Here is a 17,293-nt window from a genome sequence, read left to right on the forward strand (position 1 = left end):
TCTATGCGATTGTAAGCACATACTTAATGCTGTCTCATGGAAACCAATGGGGATTGTAAGTGCTTAACTCGGATTGTGTCCAGGGTGTAATACTGCTAGCATACTTTCCTCATTATGTTTGAAGATTTGTTTGTTTAAATGTTTAAGCATCATTTTGATTTTGACAGCAGGTCTTGTATATTTCCCTTTATACTTCACAAATATGAACTGTGGGATAGAATGTTTTTAATGAGTTGTTAACCAGTTTTTTTATTATTATAGATGGAAAATAGCAGAATGGTAATTCCCTCTGGGGTCTGCTCCTAACGGGCTTCTCTGTCAACTTTTTCCAGGCTTCTCCCGAGAAGAGCTGACTAACCTGCAGAGCATCAGAGGGAGGCCACACATAAGCCAAACACAGCTCTCCACGGTCCAGATCTACTTGACAGATCTGGACCAGTTTTCATATCACTGGGCAATGACAGAGGTAAGACCAGGGGTCCCCAGACTACGGCCCGGGGGCCGGATGCGGCCCAATTAGCCTGCCAATCCGGCCCGCGACGACCCCCGCCGCCCGCTCTTACGGCGCGCAGCGCGACAGCGCTCTTCCGGGTTGGGAAAAAAGCGCCGAAAATCCTTTCTGCGCATGCGTTTGGGCCTCTCCCAACCCGGAAGAAGTCATTTCTGGTGCACTTCCGGGTCGGGGGAGGCCCACGCGCATGCACACAACGGATTTTCGGCGCTTTTTCCACCCGGGAAGCGCGCCACCGCGCCAGTAAGCGCCCGGGCGCGCACTCCCCCGCCCGCCGGCCCGCACAGGCGCACACTCCCCCCGCCCTCCGGCCCGCCGTGCGATCGGCGCGGTGGGAACCGGCCCAAACGCCGGTAAGTCTGGGGACCCCTGGGTAAGACCATACACATGGAGAACTCAGAGTTAAAATATCCTAGGCTGGCATGTCTGTAGGCTCAGTATGGGTGGTAAATTTTCTATAGGGAGTAAAAAAATCTGTATGTTATTCCCTGACTATGTTGCTCGTGAGAGAAAAAGGATGCCAGTGTAGTGGCTAAAGCTGAATATCAGTGGTTTCATTACAGTCTCACTAAAGCCTAAGGTCAGCCTCAGAAAACGGGGTTCCTCCATAGCAGGCCTAGACAGCCCAACTAGAGTCTTTCGTTTTTTCTGCAAGATACGGCGTTCAAAGCATCTGGGAAGCACCAGGTTAGGGAAGCCTGCATTAGATGCTCAGTGAGCTGAGTTGAAGAGAATGAGCAGAAGACTTTATGGTTATATTAATTCACTCAAGGACATGGGGGGAAAAGAGCTGTGGCAACAGTTGCAACTTATTTTTTAAGAACCATAGGGCACTAATAATTGTCCATATAATTTATTTGAGCACACGCCTGTACAATGGTACCTCGGGTTACAAACGCTTCAGGTTACAGACTCCACTAACCCAGAAATAGTACCCTCAGGTTAAGAACTTTGCTTCAGGATGAGAACAGAAATCGTGTGGCGGGGGAGCGGCCCATTAGCTAAAGTGGCGCTTCAGGTTAAGAACGGACCTCCGGAACAAATTAAGTTCTTAACCAGATAACTGTACTGTTTTGGGATTTTCTAAATCGGAAGGAAGGTAGTAAGATGAGTAAATGTTTTAAGTGTCAGCATAAATGGCAGTTGGGTTATGAGTAGGGAGCGAGGTGATTTTCCAATTACAGGCAGGGCGTCTTCATTAGCATTGGATCTGTAGTCTCAATATTGACTGTAGCCAGAGAGCAATTTGATCCTTCTGTTGTCAGTGCTTTATCCCTCGAGGCTTCATGTCTACAGGTTTGTTGCCTTTCCAGATTGCAAGATAAGGTTTCTAAGGAATTGTCTATTTATGTCACTTCATTTTCACTGTAGCACTCACCGTTCAGTGCACAAAATGTTTTAGAGTTCTAACCTCAGAAAACAGAAAAAAATATATGTTATCCTTTACTTCTGTTCCGTTAGCATTTCAAAATATAGCGTTTAAGGCATGTTTGAATTCTTCTTTCCTTTGCCTATGCATCGCATCCATTCATGGGTTGTTCGTCTCCCATTTGCACAAGGCAAGGACATGTGACTTGATTGCTTCTTCTATCCTGTCCCCTCTTGGCCCGTCTCCCAATCCAAGCAGCACTGGCAAGATGGATTAAATCTTGCATAGCTTTGATCTATGAAGCTCAGCACATGCTTTTGCCAGCTGCTACACCTACCACTTTCCATCACTGAGATCCGCCAGGTCTTCAACAAGCACATTTGCCAGGTGTGCCTACTAAAGAATAGACATGCATGCCTTGGTTGAAGTGGCCTTCAGGAGGATAGTACTGCAACAAGTACATGCAGCCTGTGTGTCCGTAACAAACAAATAACAGAACTCTAGTTGCTCTTGTGTGGTGTGTGATGGCATCCACTACCATACCTTGGATAATATACATGGTGGCTGCCCATATCCACATAGCTCAGTTAGGCTCACACAGATTTCTTTGTCCTGGTTGATGTTCCTTCCTCCTTTCCCTACTGCCTTGCCCTGTCTGAACCTGGTACTGTTGAGAGCCTTCTTCTGCCGCAGGCTTAGCCACAGAACTCAACTGGAGGGAGAAGTCAACAAGGGGAAGAGAACAGGGGAAGTAATCAACCCACATGTCCCTTCCTTGGGTGACGGAAGCAACTCTTAGCCTTTGCTGTGAGTCACTGGTGGTGCTTTCAGGTGGTGAGAAGGATTCTAAAACCATTAAAAAGGCACCTGTGTGTCTGATTCAGTTTGTCATATTTGAGTGTCTTGTAGTGTGAGCAGGAAATGGAAGCACTGCAGGACTTGACTGACTTGTTTGTTTTTGCTTTTACATCCCACCTTTCTTCTGAGGAGTTCAAGGCATACAGTGTTTGTGCCTCCTCCCCGTTTTTAGCCTCACAACAACCCTGTGAAGTAGGTTAGGCTGAGAGATGGTAACTGGCCCCTGGGTCAGTGGTTTAACCCTGGCATAGGCCAACTCGACCCTCCAGATGTTTTGGGACTACAACTCCCATGATCCCTAGCTAGCAGGACCAGTGGTCAGGGATGATGGGAATTGTAGTCCCAAAACATCTGGAGGGCCGAGTTTGCCTATGCCTGGTTTAACCTATATGAAATGATTAAATGCAGCTTTTAGAATTCTGGAATATGTCACTTTTGACCATGTATCCACTATGACTTCGTAGAAAAAAAGATGTAGATGTACAGTGAATATTGGCATTAATATTGTTGCTGTTGTAACAGGTGGTGACCCAGTGCCTGTCTACTATACCTTCAAGAAGCCAGTGCATAGATATTGTACAAAATGGCATTTGCAAATACCTGGTAGGTGGTAATTCTGATTTATTTAATTATCGTTCGTGATTGAAACTGTGGCCAATTAAAAAAAAGTTCTGTATGTGAGATGTGTTTGCTAGGCTCATTTCTGGCCTTGCAGTTATACTCACTATTCATGTCTTAGTCTGTGAACAGTATATAATAGCAGTTTTCCTGTTCATAAGCGGTTGCAGAAACATGTCATCACAATAATGAAAGTCTTCATACTGTGTTTAATAATGTTATATCCCATGTTTCTTTATGGAAAATTCAAAATGACCAACAGCAAACTGTCATAAAAATGGAACAAATTACAACAAGGTGTTTTGTTTTGTTTTTACTATCAGTTGGCCATCATTTGAAACCAGCAACAGCCACAGGCCATGAGCAGTAATGGAGCCATTGGGGAGGAGGGGCTAGCTTTGCTAGAGCAACAAAAAGGCCTTTCCCTTCATGCCCACCAGCTGGCTGGTGCAACACCTCTGATGTTGATGAGTGGACAGGAAGGAATATGTACAAAGATGTTATCCTCGAGATAACTGGGGGCATTTTAGGGCTTTAAAGTAAATCAATTACTAGTGAAAATAGAGCAGTACCAGGTAATTCTGTACTGACCAATGTAACATTTGCCGTCACTTTTGCATAATATTTTTTTGTGTTAGCTATTATTATTTAACTCCAGTGAACTGTAAACTATTTGTTAACTGCCTTAATCTTCCCGACAAAAATAAACCATAAGTATGCCACACTTAGTTTAAATATTTTCTTTTTCTTATGTTTTAAAAGAAGTAACAGTTTTGGCACATCAGCAATTTATCTATAACTTGTTTTCTCTAAAAGTATGAATCAGTCCCCCTCATCTGCAAGGATTACAGATCGATAAAAACAAGACAGTTCCTGACCTCAGGTTTAAATTCTAAAAAAATGGAACACAAAAGGAAAAAGGAATGGGAAGGGAAGAGGAAAAAGTGAACCAGGGCGTTAATTATTTAAAAGTTAGCAAGTTTTTATGACAACCAGCTTTATACCTTCTCCCCGCAAAAAAATAATAACCATCTACCAAAGTCAAACTGAAAGACAATGATAACAGAACCCTTCATGAACTATATTTCACTTCATTAGGACTGCCACTCTAGACAAGTGTTTTGTGAAAAACTTTGCCATGAATCCATAGCAACAGAATGGACATGAAGCTTGAGGTCCTGATTTCTTTGTCATGCCTCTGCTGCTGAACCTGACGCCCGAGGCACGTGAGTGGGAACCCTCTCAGGCTCTGCCCAAGCATGGTTTTCTAGGCCTATCTGCCTAGAGAGACCTTTGGAACTGTTGCCAGGCCACTCTCCTCTCTGGCCTATGCGCTTCAAATGCTTTTGCCTGGCTGCAATGTGTCCATGAACCCCTGAAGATACATTTCTTGTCTGGACAGAGGCTAGAGCAGGCATCCCCAAACTGCGGCCCTCCAGATGTTTTGGACTACAATTCCCATCATCCCCGACCACTGGTCCTGTTGGCTAGGCATCATGGGAGTTGTAGGCCAAAACATCTGGAGGGCCACAGTTTGGGGATGCCTGGGCTAGAGCACGCAGAAACTGGCCTGTTGCTCATCCTACCCACGTAATATTCTTCTGCTGTATAATTTTAAATCTGTGACGTGAGCTTAAGCCCGCTGTACAAGGTAGTATGGAAGGTGTTTCACTTGGCTGTTGCTAAATAAATAAGATGCCAGCTCATGGGATTAATGTGCTCAATCCTCAAAAGGAAAGGAAGGGCAGGTTGTAAAATGTAACAGATTGAGGGGGAAATGAAGTTATTTTTAGAATTGTTCTTAGACACAGGCGGAGGCACAGCTATGGCAGAAATGAGTGTCTGGGTGAAAGGTAATTTATTTGTTTTGTCTCCTAGGCAGGGTTGACTGTAATACCCGACAGTGCTGCTGGATCCGTTTTGTGTGCCATTAGTAAGCTCTTGGATCAAGCGTGCCTGCTTAATGAAAACCTTGCAAAGTTCCTAGCGTCTTTGTGTTACAGTCTCCTTTATCTCCTCTTAACGATAGAGAGAGAAGATACAGAACACATGCAGAAGAGGTAAGCTTTTAATTTGAGGACTTCTCTCAAATATTGGCATCTGTAAAAACCACTTTAGAAATACATGTGAAATTTGCTTGTTTTACTTGAGGAATAAGTCAGCTGTATACCGGCAGCAATCACACAAATCTTTGGGATTTAGACTGTTGCCTTGTTTAGTTTGGCAGGCTCCTTATGACGGGTTCACGTGCTAAAGTTTGCCCACCAGGAGTCCAGATTTTGCCTGCAAGGCCATGTCCCCCAAACACTGCCACCTGCCCCACATCTGATGCCATATATGATGTCAGCAGTGGAGCAGGTAGGGATGTGGGTGCTAGTGCACACATGGGAGCCTTAAAGGGTGTGTGTAAAGGGGGTTCCCCTGCAGAAAACTACTGCACCCAATCCAACGCCTGCAGAAAGTAATAATAATAATAATAATAATAATAATAATAATAATGGTAATTTATTATTTATTCCCCAGCCACTCTGGGCGGCTTCCAACTGAATATTAAAAACAGTACAGCATCAAACATTAAAACTTCCCTAAACAGGGCTGCCTTCAGTTGTCTCCTAAAAGTAAAATAATTGCTTATTATCTTGACATCTGCTGGGAGGGCGTTCCACAGGGCGGGTGCCACTACCAAGAAGGCCCTCTGTCTGGTTCCGTGTAACCTCATTTCTCGCAATGAGGGAACCGCCAGAAGGCCCTCGGTGCTGGATCTCAGTGTCCGGGTTGAATGATGGGGGTGGAGACGCTCCTTCAGGTATACAGGAACGAGGCCATTTAGGGCTTTAAAGGTCAGCACCAACACTTTGAATTGTGCTCGGAAGCATACTGGGAGCCAGTGTAGATCTCTCAGGACTGGTGTTATGTGGTCCCGGCGGCCACTCCCAGTCACTAGTCTAACTACCGCATTCTGGATTAATTGCAGTTTCCGGGTCACCTTCAAAGGTAGCCCCACGTAGAGCGCATTGCAGTAGTCCAAGCGGGAGATAACCAGAGCATGCACTACTCTGGCGAGACAGTCTGCGGGCAGGTAGGGTCTCAGCCTGCGTACCAGATGGAGCTGGTAGACAGCTGCCCTGGACACAGAATTGACATGCACCTCCATGGACAGCTGTGAGTCCAAAATTACTCCCAGGCTGCGCACCTGGTCCTTCAGAGGCACAGTTACCCCATTCAGGACCAGGGAGTCCTCCACTTTGGTTCTGCCGCCCTTGAGCTTATACGCGGGAGAGCCAAAGCCTGCTGGATTCGCTGTGTGCAGCGCTGTGAAGTACTAACTTTGGCACTTCAAAGTGGTCGGTCAATCCCCTGACATTGTTGTGACAACAGGTGAGAACAGATCTTGGTGAGGATCTGGCCCTTGGAACCAAAAGGGGGCTGGATTTCAAATACCAGCATTCTAAGAAACTAGTTGCTTTAATTCTCTTCTAACCCTCTAGAATAGGCACCTCCAGATGTTTTGGGACTACAACTCACATGATCCCTAGCTAACAGGACCAGTGGTCGGAGAAGATGGGAATTGTAGTCCAAAGCATCTGGAGGGCCGAAGTTTGGGGGTGCCTGCTCTAGAATGTTCTTCCCAGTAAGCTCTTCTGAAACTGCCTTTTTAAAAACAAAACTGATTTTTAAGTAAGCGAGAGATAAATCAGACAGGAATGTTACCTCTTCAATTGGGATTTCTTTGATTTACTACCCTTTCTCCAAACGGTAGAAATCTTACTGTAACTTGCAGCGCCGGAAGCTTGAACTGGGTCACGGCTCCTTGTGTGCGTGTTAGATATCAGGCAGTTTTAATTTCTTAATCTGTTCTTTCTTGCACAATGTATTCATGGTTGACTATTGTCAGGGGGACTCCCTACAGGGACCCTCCCCCAGTCATCCTGACCAGCACTTCGCCCAGTGACAGCGCAAGTGGCTGGTCAGTAGGAGGGAATGAGGAATGGAGCAGAATGGAGAGGGGGCTCCAAGGCGCATCAGAGCCCCAGCTGGCCAGAGGAGGAAGGGCAGCACAGCAAGGTGTCGGAGCCTCTGCAACGCTCCAGCCAAAGGACGGGAGAAGGAACGCAGCCCCTTCCGGCGCCCACGTTGGATCATGCACCCAGACGTAGGGCAAGGGGGCGGTGTTTCGGGGTTCCCAGACTATTATGCTGGCACAAAAGCAGACAAGCGCCATTGCCGGGTTCTGAATCAGACTAGGCAGTCATGTTTTCTGATATCTCTGCACTGTAAATAATATGCACAATAAAACTCTTAAAGACAGAGCCGACTGGAGCGTCTTTACTCGAGAGTAGCTGCAACAATCCCCTGACAACTATATAATTGACTATGTAGTTAAATATTAATACCGGTAACTATTCTAAAAATATTTTTTATAAACTATAACTGGTGACAAATTGGTGCAAATGGTTTGCAAGTAACTTTAGTGTACTGGTTTTTGTCAATTTTATCTTGTGTGCCATTTTCTTACTAGAAACTCAAGTCTACAGTACTAATTTTGTTCTTCAGAGAGGTGGGCTGAGAAAGTTAATTTGAGCTTAAATAACTCCTGTGCCCTTGGTTTCCCTTATAGACTCTCTGGCTGTGCTTTCTTCCTCTACAGGGACGCATTGTGGAGTTGCTGCATTTCCGTGCTCACCGCCTTGCCTCGCGTATTGAGGCTGATGTTGCAGAGTCTTCAAGTGAGCAGAGTCTGTCCGGAGGAATTGCCTGTCCTTGCCCAGCTCCTCCGCTTGCTAATGCAACACGGACAGCTTCGAAGTCATATGGTGACCAATGAACTTCTGGTGAAACAGATTGTCAAAGATATAACGGTAGGCACTCATTCCCAATCACTAGTTGCTCAGGCTAGTTTTTAGCGTCCCTGGTGGTTGTTTAACTTACCTTGGCCTGATGAACATACCTTGAAGCAGACCTGTTTCTCTTTGCAAGCAAAGAGCAACGGGCCCTCTGAGAGCAAAGACTAATTTTCCTTTCTTCTCCTGGCCATCAGTGCTGTCTTCAGGTTGGTGGGGATTGCTTCCAAAATGCCTGGATAACATGTTGGGGAAGGCTGGTTTAAAGTATAAAGGGGCAGTCTGAGAAACTGGGATGAGATTGAGAAAGGCACACCTGAGGGGCGTGTGCATTCTCCAGTCACATCTCCCTGCTCCACTGGGCCCCAAGGCTGAGCAAGCAGCTGTCCTTCCAGTTCCCAGTTGCAGTGGGTGAGGGCTCTGCTGCCAAAGTCTGCTTGGAGCATACAAGCAGCGTGCATATGTAGCCCTTAGTCCTTGCTGCTTTTCTTTAAAAAGCAGGGTTGCCCCGCCCCGCCCCCCAAATCTGAAGAATCTCCTTTATAAGGGAATTTTTTCCATGTTTCAAAGCTCAGTGTGTCCACATACAATACATCCTGTTTGAAAATAAAAGGAGTGAACTATTAGAATGAACAGATGCTGGTCGTTACTTTTATATGTGTGTGAACCTGTCTCCATGAAATTGTTAGCTTTGGGTCAATAGCAACCAAAAGTGGTGGAATGTTATTTCTCCTTTAATAAGCAGAGCCTAGTACCTCCAACGGGGACCCAGGTGGCGCTGTGGGCTAAACCACTGAGCCTAGGGCTTGCTGATCAGAAGGTCGGCGGTTCGAATCCCTGTGACGGGGTGAGCTCCCGTTGCTTAGGAACCGCTATAGCGGGAAGGTAAACGGCGTTTCCATGTGCTGCTCTGGTTTGCCAGAAGCGGCTTTGTCTTGCTGGCCACATGACCTGGAAGCTGTACGCCGGGTCCCTTGGCCAATAACGCGAGATGAGCGCGCAACCCCAGAGTCGGTCATGACTGGACCTAATGGTCAGGGGTCCCTTTACCTTTAGTACCTCCAACACGGTTTGCATTATAACACCTGAAGGGATAATGAGGGAAGTGTCCCAAGTACAATGATACAATTCGGAAACATTGTTGCCTTATAAAATCATTTTCTTTTAATTTACTAAATGCAACTTTTGATTAGCCGAAATAATTCTTCACAGCACACCAGGAAAGAGCCTAATTTGTGTAATTCCAATTAGCTGTGTTGCTGGAAACCATGGCAGGGGCAAATGTTGCTCTTGTGCTCCTATTTTGCCTGCTGGTTTCCCAGACGCATCTGGTTGGCCGCTGTGAAACAGGATGCTGGACCAGAAGGGCCAAAGGCCTGATCCAGCAGGACTCTTCTTACATTCTTATGTAACTGTAATCTCTCTTCCCTGACCTGCCTACTTCATGAGAGGAGCCTGAAAAGTTGTACCCAGTGTTTATATTTTCAGAGATGGGAGTTCCAAGTTGTGTTTGAGAAAATAAATAATGGTGATATTGCTTTCTCCATAACAAACACTAGTTCACGAAAAGCATCTAAACAGATGAAATTGTGATATTTATAAAAATATTCATATACTTCCAACTTGTATAGAACTTGTATAGAATTTCAGGGTAGTTTACAATAATGTATGCAAGTACAATAAAACACCATAAAAACTATTCAAAATAATCATTAAAATGACTGGCTGATCAAGAAATGTTAAGCAGCTACACAGGCTTTTTGGCTTAAAAAATGTATTCAGAAGACACTTAAAAGTCAGTCGCAAAACTATCCCACCATTGAGCTGGAGAGGCTTCAATAGTATAGGTACCACATTTCACATAAAGCCCTTCTGGCAAAGGGTGTTTACAGGAATAAGCTTTATTCTGGGTCAACATGTGGAATACACCCCAAGTTTGGGATTGCTAATTATTTTTAGAGAAGGGCAATCTGACCTTTGTTATAAAGAACTAATTACTTTTCTTTTAGTAGTGGCACCCCTACTAGAGGCACAGAATTGGAAAGGATTGGAACATCTGTGTATCTTCCATTGGAGGGACGCAGGTGGCGCTGTGGTCTAAACCACTGAGCCTCTTGGGCTTTCCGAACGGCAGTTTGAATCCCCATGACGGTGTGAGCTCCCATTGCTCTGTCCCATCTTCTGCCAACCTAGCAGTTCAAAAGCACACCAGTGCAAGTAGATAAATAGGTACCGCTGTGGCAGGAAGGCAAACGACGTTTCCATGTGCCTTGGCTTCTGTCAGTGTCCCGTTGGGCCAGAAGCAGCTTAGTCATGCTGGCCATGTGACCCAGAAAGCTGTCTGTGGACAAACGCTGGCTCCCTTGGCCTGAAGCGAAATGAACGCCACACCCCATAGTCACCTTTGACTGGACTTAACCATCCAGGGGTCCTTTACCCTTTTACCTTATTTCCCATTGGAATCAGAATGCATGGGCTGTTGCTGTATCACAGGGATGTCCAACAGGTTGATCGGGATCGACTGGTTGATCGCTGTCAATCGCAAGCTCCTTTTCCTTTGCTTTCGCCAAAGAGCACCTGGCCCCGCCCCCTCTCGGCAGACTGCTTCCACAGCAATATTTTGTTGAGCGGTTAATCCCCTTCCCCCACTAAAACGGAGCATTTCCCCTCTGTAAAAAAAAAGCTCAACAACTTTGACCTGAACCTCAAGAAAACCGGGGTAGATCACTTCCAGTTTTTAACTCTGTGAGTAGATCGCAGTCTCCTGGAAGTTGGCCACCCCTGCTGTATCAGAAAAATTAACAAAGATTACATGGATTGAATAATATAAAAGATGTAGACAATTTTGTTGAAATATGGCATCCTTTTATAAAATACTTTACTGATAGTCCTGAAGAATGACAACTACCGAAATCACAGATTTGGACTCTGGCAAACTTAACTAGATTGATTTGTCCAAGAGGAAGGCAAGGGGGATTTTGTTTTTGTATCATTCTCTCTCTTTTTGTAACTGTTATATTTAGGAAATCTATAAAACTGTAAAAGTCAGAAGCAAGGGTATGTTGAAACACACCAAGCAGTAACTCTATTTTCTGATTCTAGGTATTGAAGAGTGGCGAAGCTCAAGACCAGTGGCTGACAGACCTCCATTACTATTACAATATATACTTAGCCACACATCCCCCAGGATCTGGTGCAGCTGACACAGTATATTAAAGGGAACAACTGCATTTGATTGCAGGTCTCAGTGCAAAATGTCAATTTTCTGTGGAAATTGAAGTTACATTTCATTAAAAAGACTTTTTCACGTAAAAAAGCTACTTTTGCTGTATTTGTACCAAAAATTCAAAAGCAGCTGGTTCTGAGCAGCTTGCTGCCATCACTAAGGGCCAAACTATACATGATGTGAAATGTGTCTTTGCGTTTCAAAGGTGGAAAGTGTCTGCTAGGAAGACTGACAACTTCTGAAATTGCAGCAGGCCTGGAAGGGAAGTTTTCCCTCCCCTCCTTCTGTGATCCTGAGGGAAATCCCTTGTCTGAAGCTGGTGCAAAGGGGGATTTCTTTCCAGTGCAAATAGTAGCTGCCCCATAAGCGTGCAGGGAGGAACTTTCACAGAGAGGCTGCTGATGCAGAGGGCCAGAAGAGAACTGTGCAGGAAGTTTTAAAAGCTGCTTCTGGAGGAGAGTGAACACTTTGTTGGCTAGGGTGAATGAAGAGATTGTGGAAAAATGCCAGTTTCATTGGGTGGCCTCCCAGCTCCCCCCCAGCAACTTTTGTAACACATTATTCTTGACGTATGTAGTAAAAAAAAAAAATCCTTTTGCATATTATTTTTCTTATAAAACTGAGGAGTGTCTTAACTATCTTTTTATTATTAGCCTGAGATTTTGTCATACTTGCTCATTTTCATAGTTCATAATAAAGTTCAAGACAGCGTTGTCCAAACTAGCAGAGAGCTGCAAAACCTGTTGGATATTTTGGTGAATGCAGTGGTTTGACAAAAGATAATGGCTTCATCTGTCAGCGTGGAACTGCTGACTTGTGACTACTTTTGAGCAAGGTGTCTTGAGTACTGTTGGTTCAGATCTGCTTCTATTGGAAGGAAGGAAGGCAGGAGCAAATCATTGAGGATTTCTGCTGCTAGGCTGGTGTGAACCTTTTGGGCCTTGTATATTACTGATTTTTTTAAAAAAGGAATCCTACTCAAACCTTGGGGAAATTGGTTGTGTGTTTTTTCATTTTATTTATATGGTGACGGTGGGAGTATTCTGCGGTAGTTGTTGCCAGTTCACTCAGTAAGCAGAAAGTTTTCAATAATGTAAAGTTTAATGGATTTTATTGTTTTTCGAGAGAGTGGAAGTTTCAGAATCTGGAACTGTTTTTGATCACTTGGGTGAATACAATGATGAAAATACTATTAAAAGAAATTTTTAATATGTCCGTATATAATCGATAGGTTCTCCTCTTATGCTATAGGTCAGTCTTGCTTTCATGCCTTGATCTGGTGTGCTTCATTTTTACTGTTGTTGTAGGTTTCATAGTGGATGAAAATGGTCTAACTTTCCTTTTGTTTTCCAGCAGGCAAAGGTACTGCAATCCATTTTCTGCAAAGCAACTACAAATTAGTATGTTTGGCCAACGAGGAGTGAAAATACTTGACATATCTCTCATTAATAAACTTGTATTGAGCACCAGAGCGACTTAAATCTGCCTCATCCAACCAAAAACCATTAAACCATTCTTTAGGAACCTACGTTTATTTCGGCTTGCTCTTTAGGTTAGCCTATCTAGTTCAAACACTACCATTATAATACTCATATGCAAAATTTTATTTAGAACATTTATTTACCACAAGGGCTTTTTTCAGCTGAAACTCACTTCCAGCACCTCTAAGGTGGTGCCATTGCCATTATAAGAGAACAAGGGGGGTATTCATGGTGAGTTCCAGCACCCTTTTTTCTAGAAAAATAATTCTGTTTACCACTATTAGTTACACTGCACATTGAAATTTTTTATCACTTGAAGAGTCATTACTCTCATGCCCAATAAGAAGTGTATCGGAAATGCAACAAACACAGCCATATGTTTTCAATGTTTAAAGTTAAGTATAGCCAACCAGCTCGTTGCAAAAGATCCTCTTGAATAGCCTATTAAAGGCCAAGAAGGTGTAATTTTTATTACATTCTTATGAACCTTGAGTTACCTTCTAAGGATTCTCGCACTAAATGTGCAGGGTCTGGGCTTTGAAAGCATGTTCCAAATCAAGCTTAGCAGAAGTTTAAAAGACAATTAAGTTGGATTTTTATTGGTATCTATCCCTTGCCTTTGGCACTTACACATCAACTGAATTCTTCCACTTCTCAACAAGATACCTTACTTTTAAAGGGATTTCATATCACTTCTGCGACACACATCAAGTAGAGTCAAATTCACTCTAAAACATGTCAGATACACCCTATAGGTCTCTGGTTCCTGACAGTTCTGAACTTCTTTGAAAAACCTCATGCTTAAAGGAAAATGTACTGTCATTAGACAGGGCAAAAGTTTCCCGAGTCACCATCTGGTGAATGAAAGTACTGTTCTTAACAGACTGGGCAAAAGACCTATCACTGTCTTACTCATCACCAAGTTATGAAAAAGCAAATGCATCGTGAAATTGCAAGGCCTACAATAGGACTGTATGGAAAACTCGAGGGGGAGACTGGGGGTGGGGCGCAAGTTGAATTAACATTTGAGGAAGTTTTAAGGCCTTGCGTAGATGGCTGTGTGAAAGTTGGCAGGTGAAAAGACTTGATAACTCCCCAAGCTATATTCAGGAGGGCACAACAAAGAAGCTTTCTGAGATTACAAAGGTCTCCAGTCACAGCAAGTTAACTGGGAGGGAGATCAACATTTCAGCGTCATCAAAATGAATTAATATCCTATACTACAATTTAATAATAAGGAACAATGCCACTGTAATTTGTAGCCATCTACAGCATATTTTAAAGAAATGTTCGTCCCAATTCCAAATAATCAATTGACTTTTGTTGAGGAAGGTTTCCCGATTGTTGGTTTAATCCAAAATATGCACACTCTTGTAGCAAGTAAGAAATAAAGTCCAAGTCCACCCCCTAATCTAGTGAATGGACCTGATCAATAAAGCCGAAGGAATTAAGTTGTTTCTGATGTTGTTTGGCCCATTCTGATTCTAAACCAAATATATCACATTTACCGGTAATTAAGGCCACACAGCTATCAACCAATTTTGACTTTTAGGCCAACAAAGCAGTACCTGATAGTATCTGTAGTTCAGAAAGCTTGTATTTTGAAGAAGGAGGTCTCACTGGATGATACACTCTTCCCTCTTGAGAGCGCCCTTTAAGAACAAGTTTTCAAATCGAGGGTGAACATTTGTGCTTGTATTTCTACATTTTTCACTCTTTGTTCTACTGTAGTTATTGTTCAACTTTAGAGGGGGACATAACAAAACTGAACCGTGTAAATACAACTACAGTGGTACCTCTACTTACGAATGTTTCTACTTACGAATGGAGCTCCGTCCGCCATCTTGGATGCGGTTTAGATAGGATATTTTCTACTTACAACATTTTAGATAGACTTACGAATTTTTTCTCCATGCATTCCTATGGGATTCGACTTACAATTTTTTTCTACTTACGAATGTGCGTTCGGAACGCATTAAATTCGTAAGTAGAGGTACCACTGTACTAGAGTGCTCATTTAACCTTTTGTTGCCACCCTTACTCTTAGGCCAGCTGCAATGCCATCTGAGAATGCCACCTGTTCAGAAGGAAGACTGAACAGTTTAAATGATGCTTGGGTTTTTATGTTGATGGGGGTTCGCAGTGTGTGAGGCAGGGAAGAGTTAATTTTTTTTAAAAAAAAACCCCAAACTCCTGTTAGGTTTTTAAAAAGCTTTCACTGGCACCAATGGAGGCTTTGTATTGTTTTTTAAGCCTAATTACTTCTCAGGAAATGGCCAGTTTCTGTGGGCAGTGGATTCCCAGCTCTTGTTTCAAACATATTCAGATAGTGTACATCTGCAGGACAAATATATCTATTTCTGATGATGCTGAAGTTCCAACATTTTAAACTGAGAATATGACACAAATAAATAAATCCTTAACTCCTCAAAATAAGTACTGTACCCAAGAAAATGCTTTCATACCGTATATCTGCTTCAAGGTGGATGGCTTCTGTGTAGAGTTTAAACCTGAGTTGCTTTTGTTCGTGGACTTAAGGTTTTTGCTGGAGGAAATGGATTTCAAAGGGGTTTGCTTCAGCTGCTTGCTCCAAGCGACCTCAATGCAAAAGGCAGCCGTTTCTTGTTGCCACTTGTCTTCATTGTCCTTGCACAGCCGCTTGACACTAAAAAGCTGAAGAAACTGTCGCCTTAACTGGTAGCTGGAAGAAGAAAAGAAAGAGGAATGCTCATTTTTAAGTGTCCTCTTATCAACCCTAAAGTTTCCCATAAACCTCTTCACTTTATTAACTGGGAAAACAAAACTTCCCCTTAATTGGATCATTTCTGTGGGACAAAGAGATTTCTTCAGCAAAAGAAGGTTTGAGTTAAATAGTAAGAGCCATTAATTTGATATACCTAACATCAAACTTAAAGCTTGCCAGGCACGTATTTATGTTTTGTCTTAATTACGAAGAACCTCCAATCCAGAAAGGGGGGGAAACTCAATAAGACCAACAGCCTAGCAGGTCCCACCTCCTGAGGGTCATTTGGGGGTGGGGGTGGTGTCCATGCTGTGGTCTTCTCCCAGACCTTTGACCTACAATCTATTGGGTGATTCAGGTACTGAACGAAGTTTATGCCATAGTGCCACAACATAATTTGGGTTGTTTTTCTTAAAATAGTATTATTTCGGTTTTGTTGATGCTCATAATTACGTTCAGTAATAGAAATACATGCCACCTTAGTCAGTTGTTATACCGCAACATGTCTATTGTAGCTAACTTGCAACCCCTGCTTGCATTGTGGATTGGAATGAAAAGAGCTAAATCTACTGCATGGATGGTACCGTGTTTCTCATATTTTAAGGCATCCCCAAAAAATAAGCCATGACAGGATTTCTAAGGGTTGGTGAAAAATAAGACATACCCCGAAAATAAGCCATGTCGTGTAGCCCCGACCGAGCGAGAGGCGAAGGCGCGGGACACAGCAGGAGCTCCCTGCCTGCTTCCCCGAGCCGTCGCGCATCGGGGGACAGAGCCGAAGATCGGCGGGCGCTCCTTGCTGGGCTTGACAAGCCCGGCAAACAGCGCCCGCCGATCTTCGGACCTGTGCTGTGTGACAGGCAGGGGTGGGGGGAAGCGGAGATCGTTCTCCGCTCTCCCCCCACCCCCGCCTGTCACCAAAGATCGGCGGGCGCTGTTTGCCGGGCTTGTCAAGCCCAGCAAGGAGCGCCCGCCGATCTTCGGACCTGTCCTGTGTGACAGGCGGGGGTGGGGGGGAAGCGGAGATCGTTCTCCGCTCTCCCCCCACCCCCGCCTGTCACCGAAGATCGGCGGGCGCTGTTTGCTGGGCTTGACAAGCCCGGCAAACAGCGCCCGCCGATCTTCGGCCCTGTGCTGTGTGACAGGCGGGGGTGGGGGAGAAGCGGAGATCGTTCTCCGCTCTCCCCCCATCCCCGCCTGTCACCGAAGATCGGCGGGCGCTCCTAGCTGGGCTTGACAAGCCCGGCAAACAGCGCCCGCCGACCTGTGCTGTGTGACAGGCGGGGGTGGGGGGGAAGCGGAGATCGTTCTCCGCTCTCCCTCCACCCCCGCCTGTCACCGAAGATCGGCGGGCGCTGTTTGCTGGGCTTGACAAGCCCGGCAAACAGCGCCCGCCGATCTTCGGACCTGTCCTGTGTGACAGGCGGGGGTGGGGGGGAAGCGGAGATCGTGCTCCGCTCTCCCCCCACCCCCGCCTGTCACCGAAGATCGGCGGGCGCTGTTTGCTGGGCTTGACAAGCCCGGCAAACAGCGCCCGCCGACCTGTGCTGTGTGACAGGCGGGGGTGGGGGAGAAGCGGAGATCGTTCTCCGCTCTCCCCCCACCCCCGCCTGTCACCAAAGATCGGCGGGCGCTGTTTGCTGGGC

The 17,293-nt window shown here is 44.9% G+C and overlaps 2 protein-coding genes across 5 annotated transcripts in view; one reads left to right on the forward strand and one right to left on the reverse strand.

Moving 5' to 3' along the window:
* The window catches only part of TEX10 (testis expressed 10), a 33,034-nt gene extending 20,654 nt beyond the window's left edge, over window positions 1–12,380 (forward strand). For all 3 annotated transcript variants that reach the window (XM_060282147.1, XM_035134216.2, XM_035134214.2), the window contains 5 exons: window positions 333–466; window positions 3,261–3,341; window positions 5,235–5,416; window positions 8,005–8,215; window positions 11,300–12,380. In XM_060282147.1, coding sequence (XP_060138130.1) covers window positions 333–466; window positions 3,261–3,341; window positions 5,235–5,416; window positions 8,005–8,215; window positions 11,300–11,413 — 722 coding nt within the window. In that variant the 3' untranslated portion in view covers window positions 11,414–12,380. The remainder of the gene's footprint in view (window positions 1–332; window positions 467–3,260; window positions 3,342–5,234; window positions 5,417–8,004; window positions 8,216–11,299) is intronic.
* A 47-nt stretch (window positions 12,381–12,427) lies between these two features.
* Window positions 12,428–17,293, reverse strand: part of INVS (inversin) — a 62,340-nt gene continuing 57,474 nt past the window's right edge. For both annotated transcript variants that reach the window (XM_035134213.2, XM_035134212.2), the window contains 3 exons: window positions 15,370–15,605; window positions 14,473–14,556; window positions 12,428–12,802 (listed from right to left, as the gene is read on the reverse strand). In XM_035134213.2, coding sequence (XP_034990104.2) covers window positions 12,669–12,802; window positions 14,473–14,556; window positions 15,370–15,605 — 454 coding nt within the window. In that variant the 3' untranslated portion in view covers window positions 12,428–12,668. The remainder of the gene's footprint in view (window positions 12,803–14,472; window positions 14,557–15,369; window positions 15,606–17,293) is intronic.

Source organism: Zootoca vivipara, chromosome 13 (assembly GCF_963506605.1).
Source record: "Zootoca vivipara chromosome 13, rZooViv1.1, whole genome shotgun sequence".
Lineage (NCBI taxonomy): Eukaryota > Metazoa > Chordata > Lepidosauria > Squamata > Lacertidae > Zootoca > Zootoca vivipara.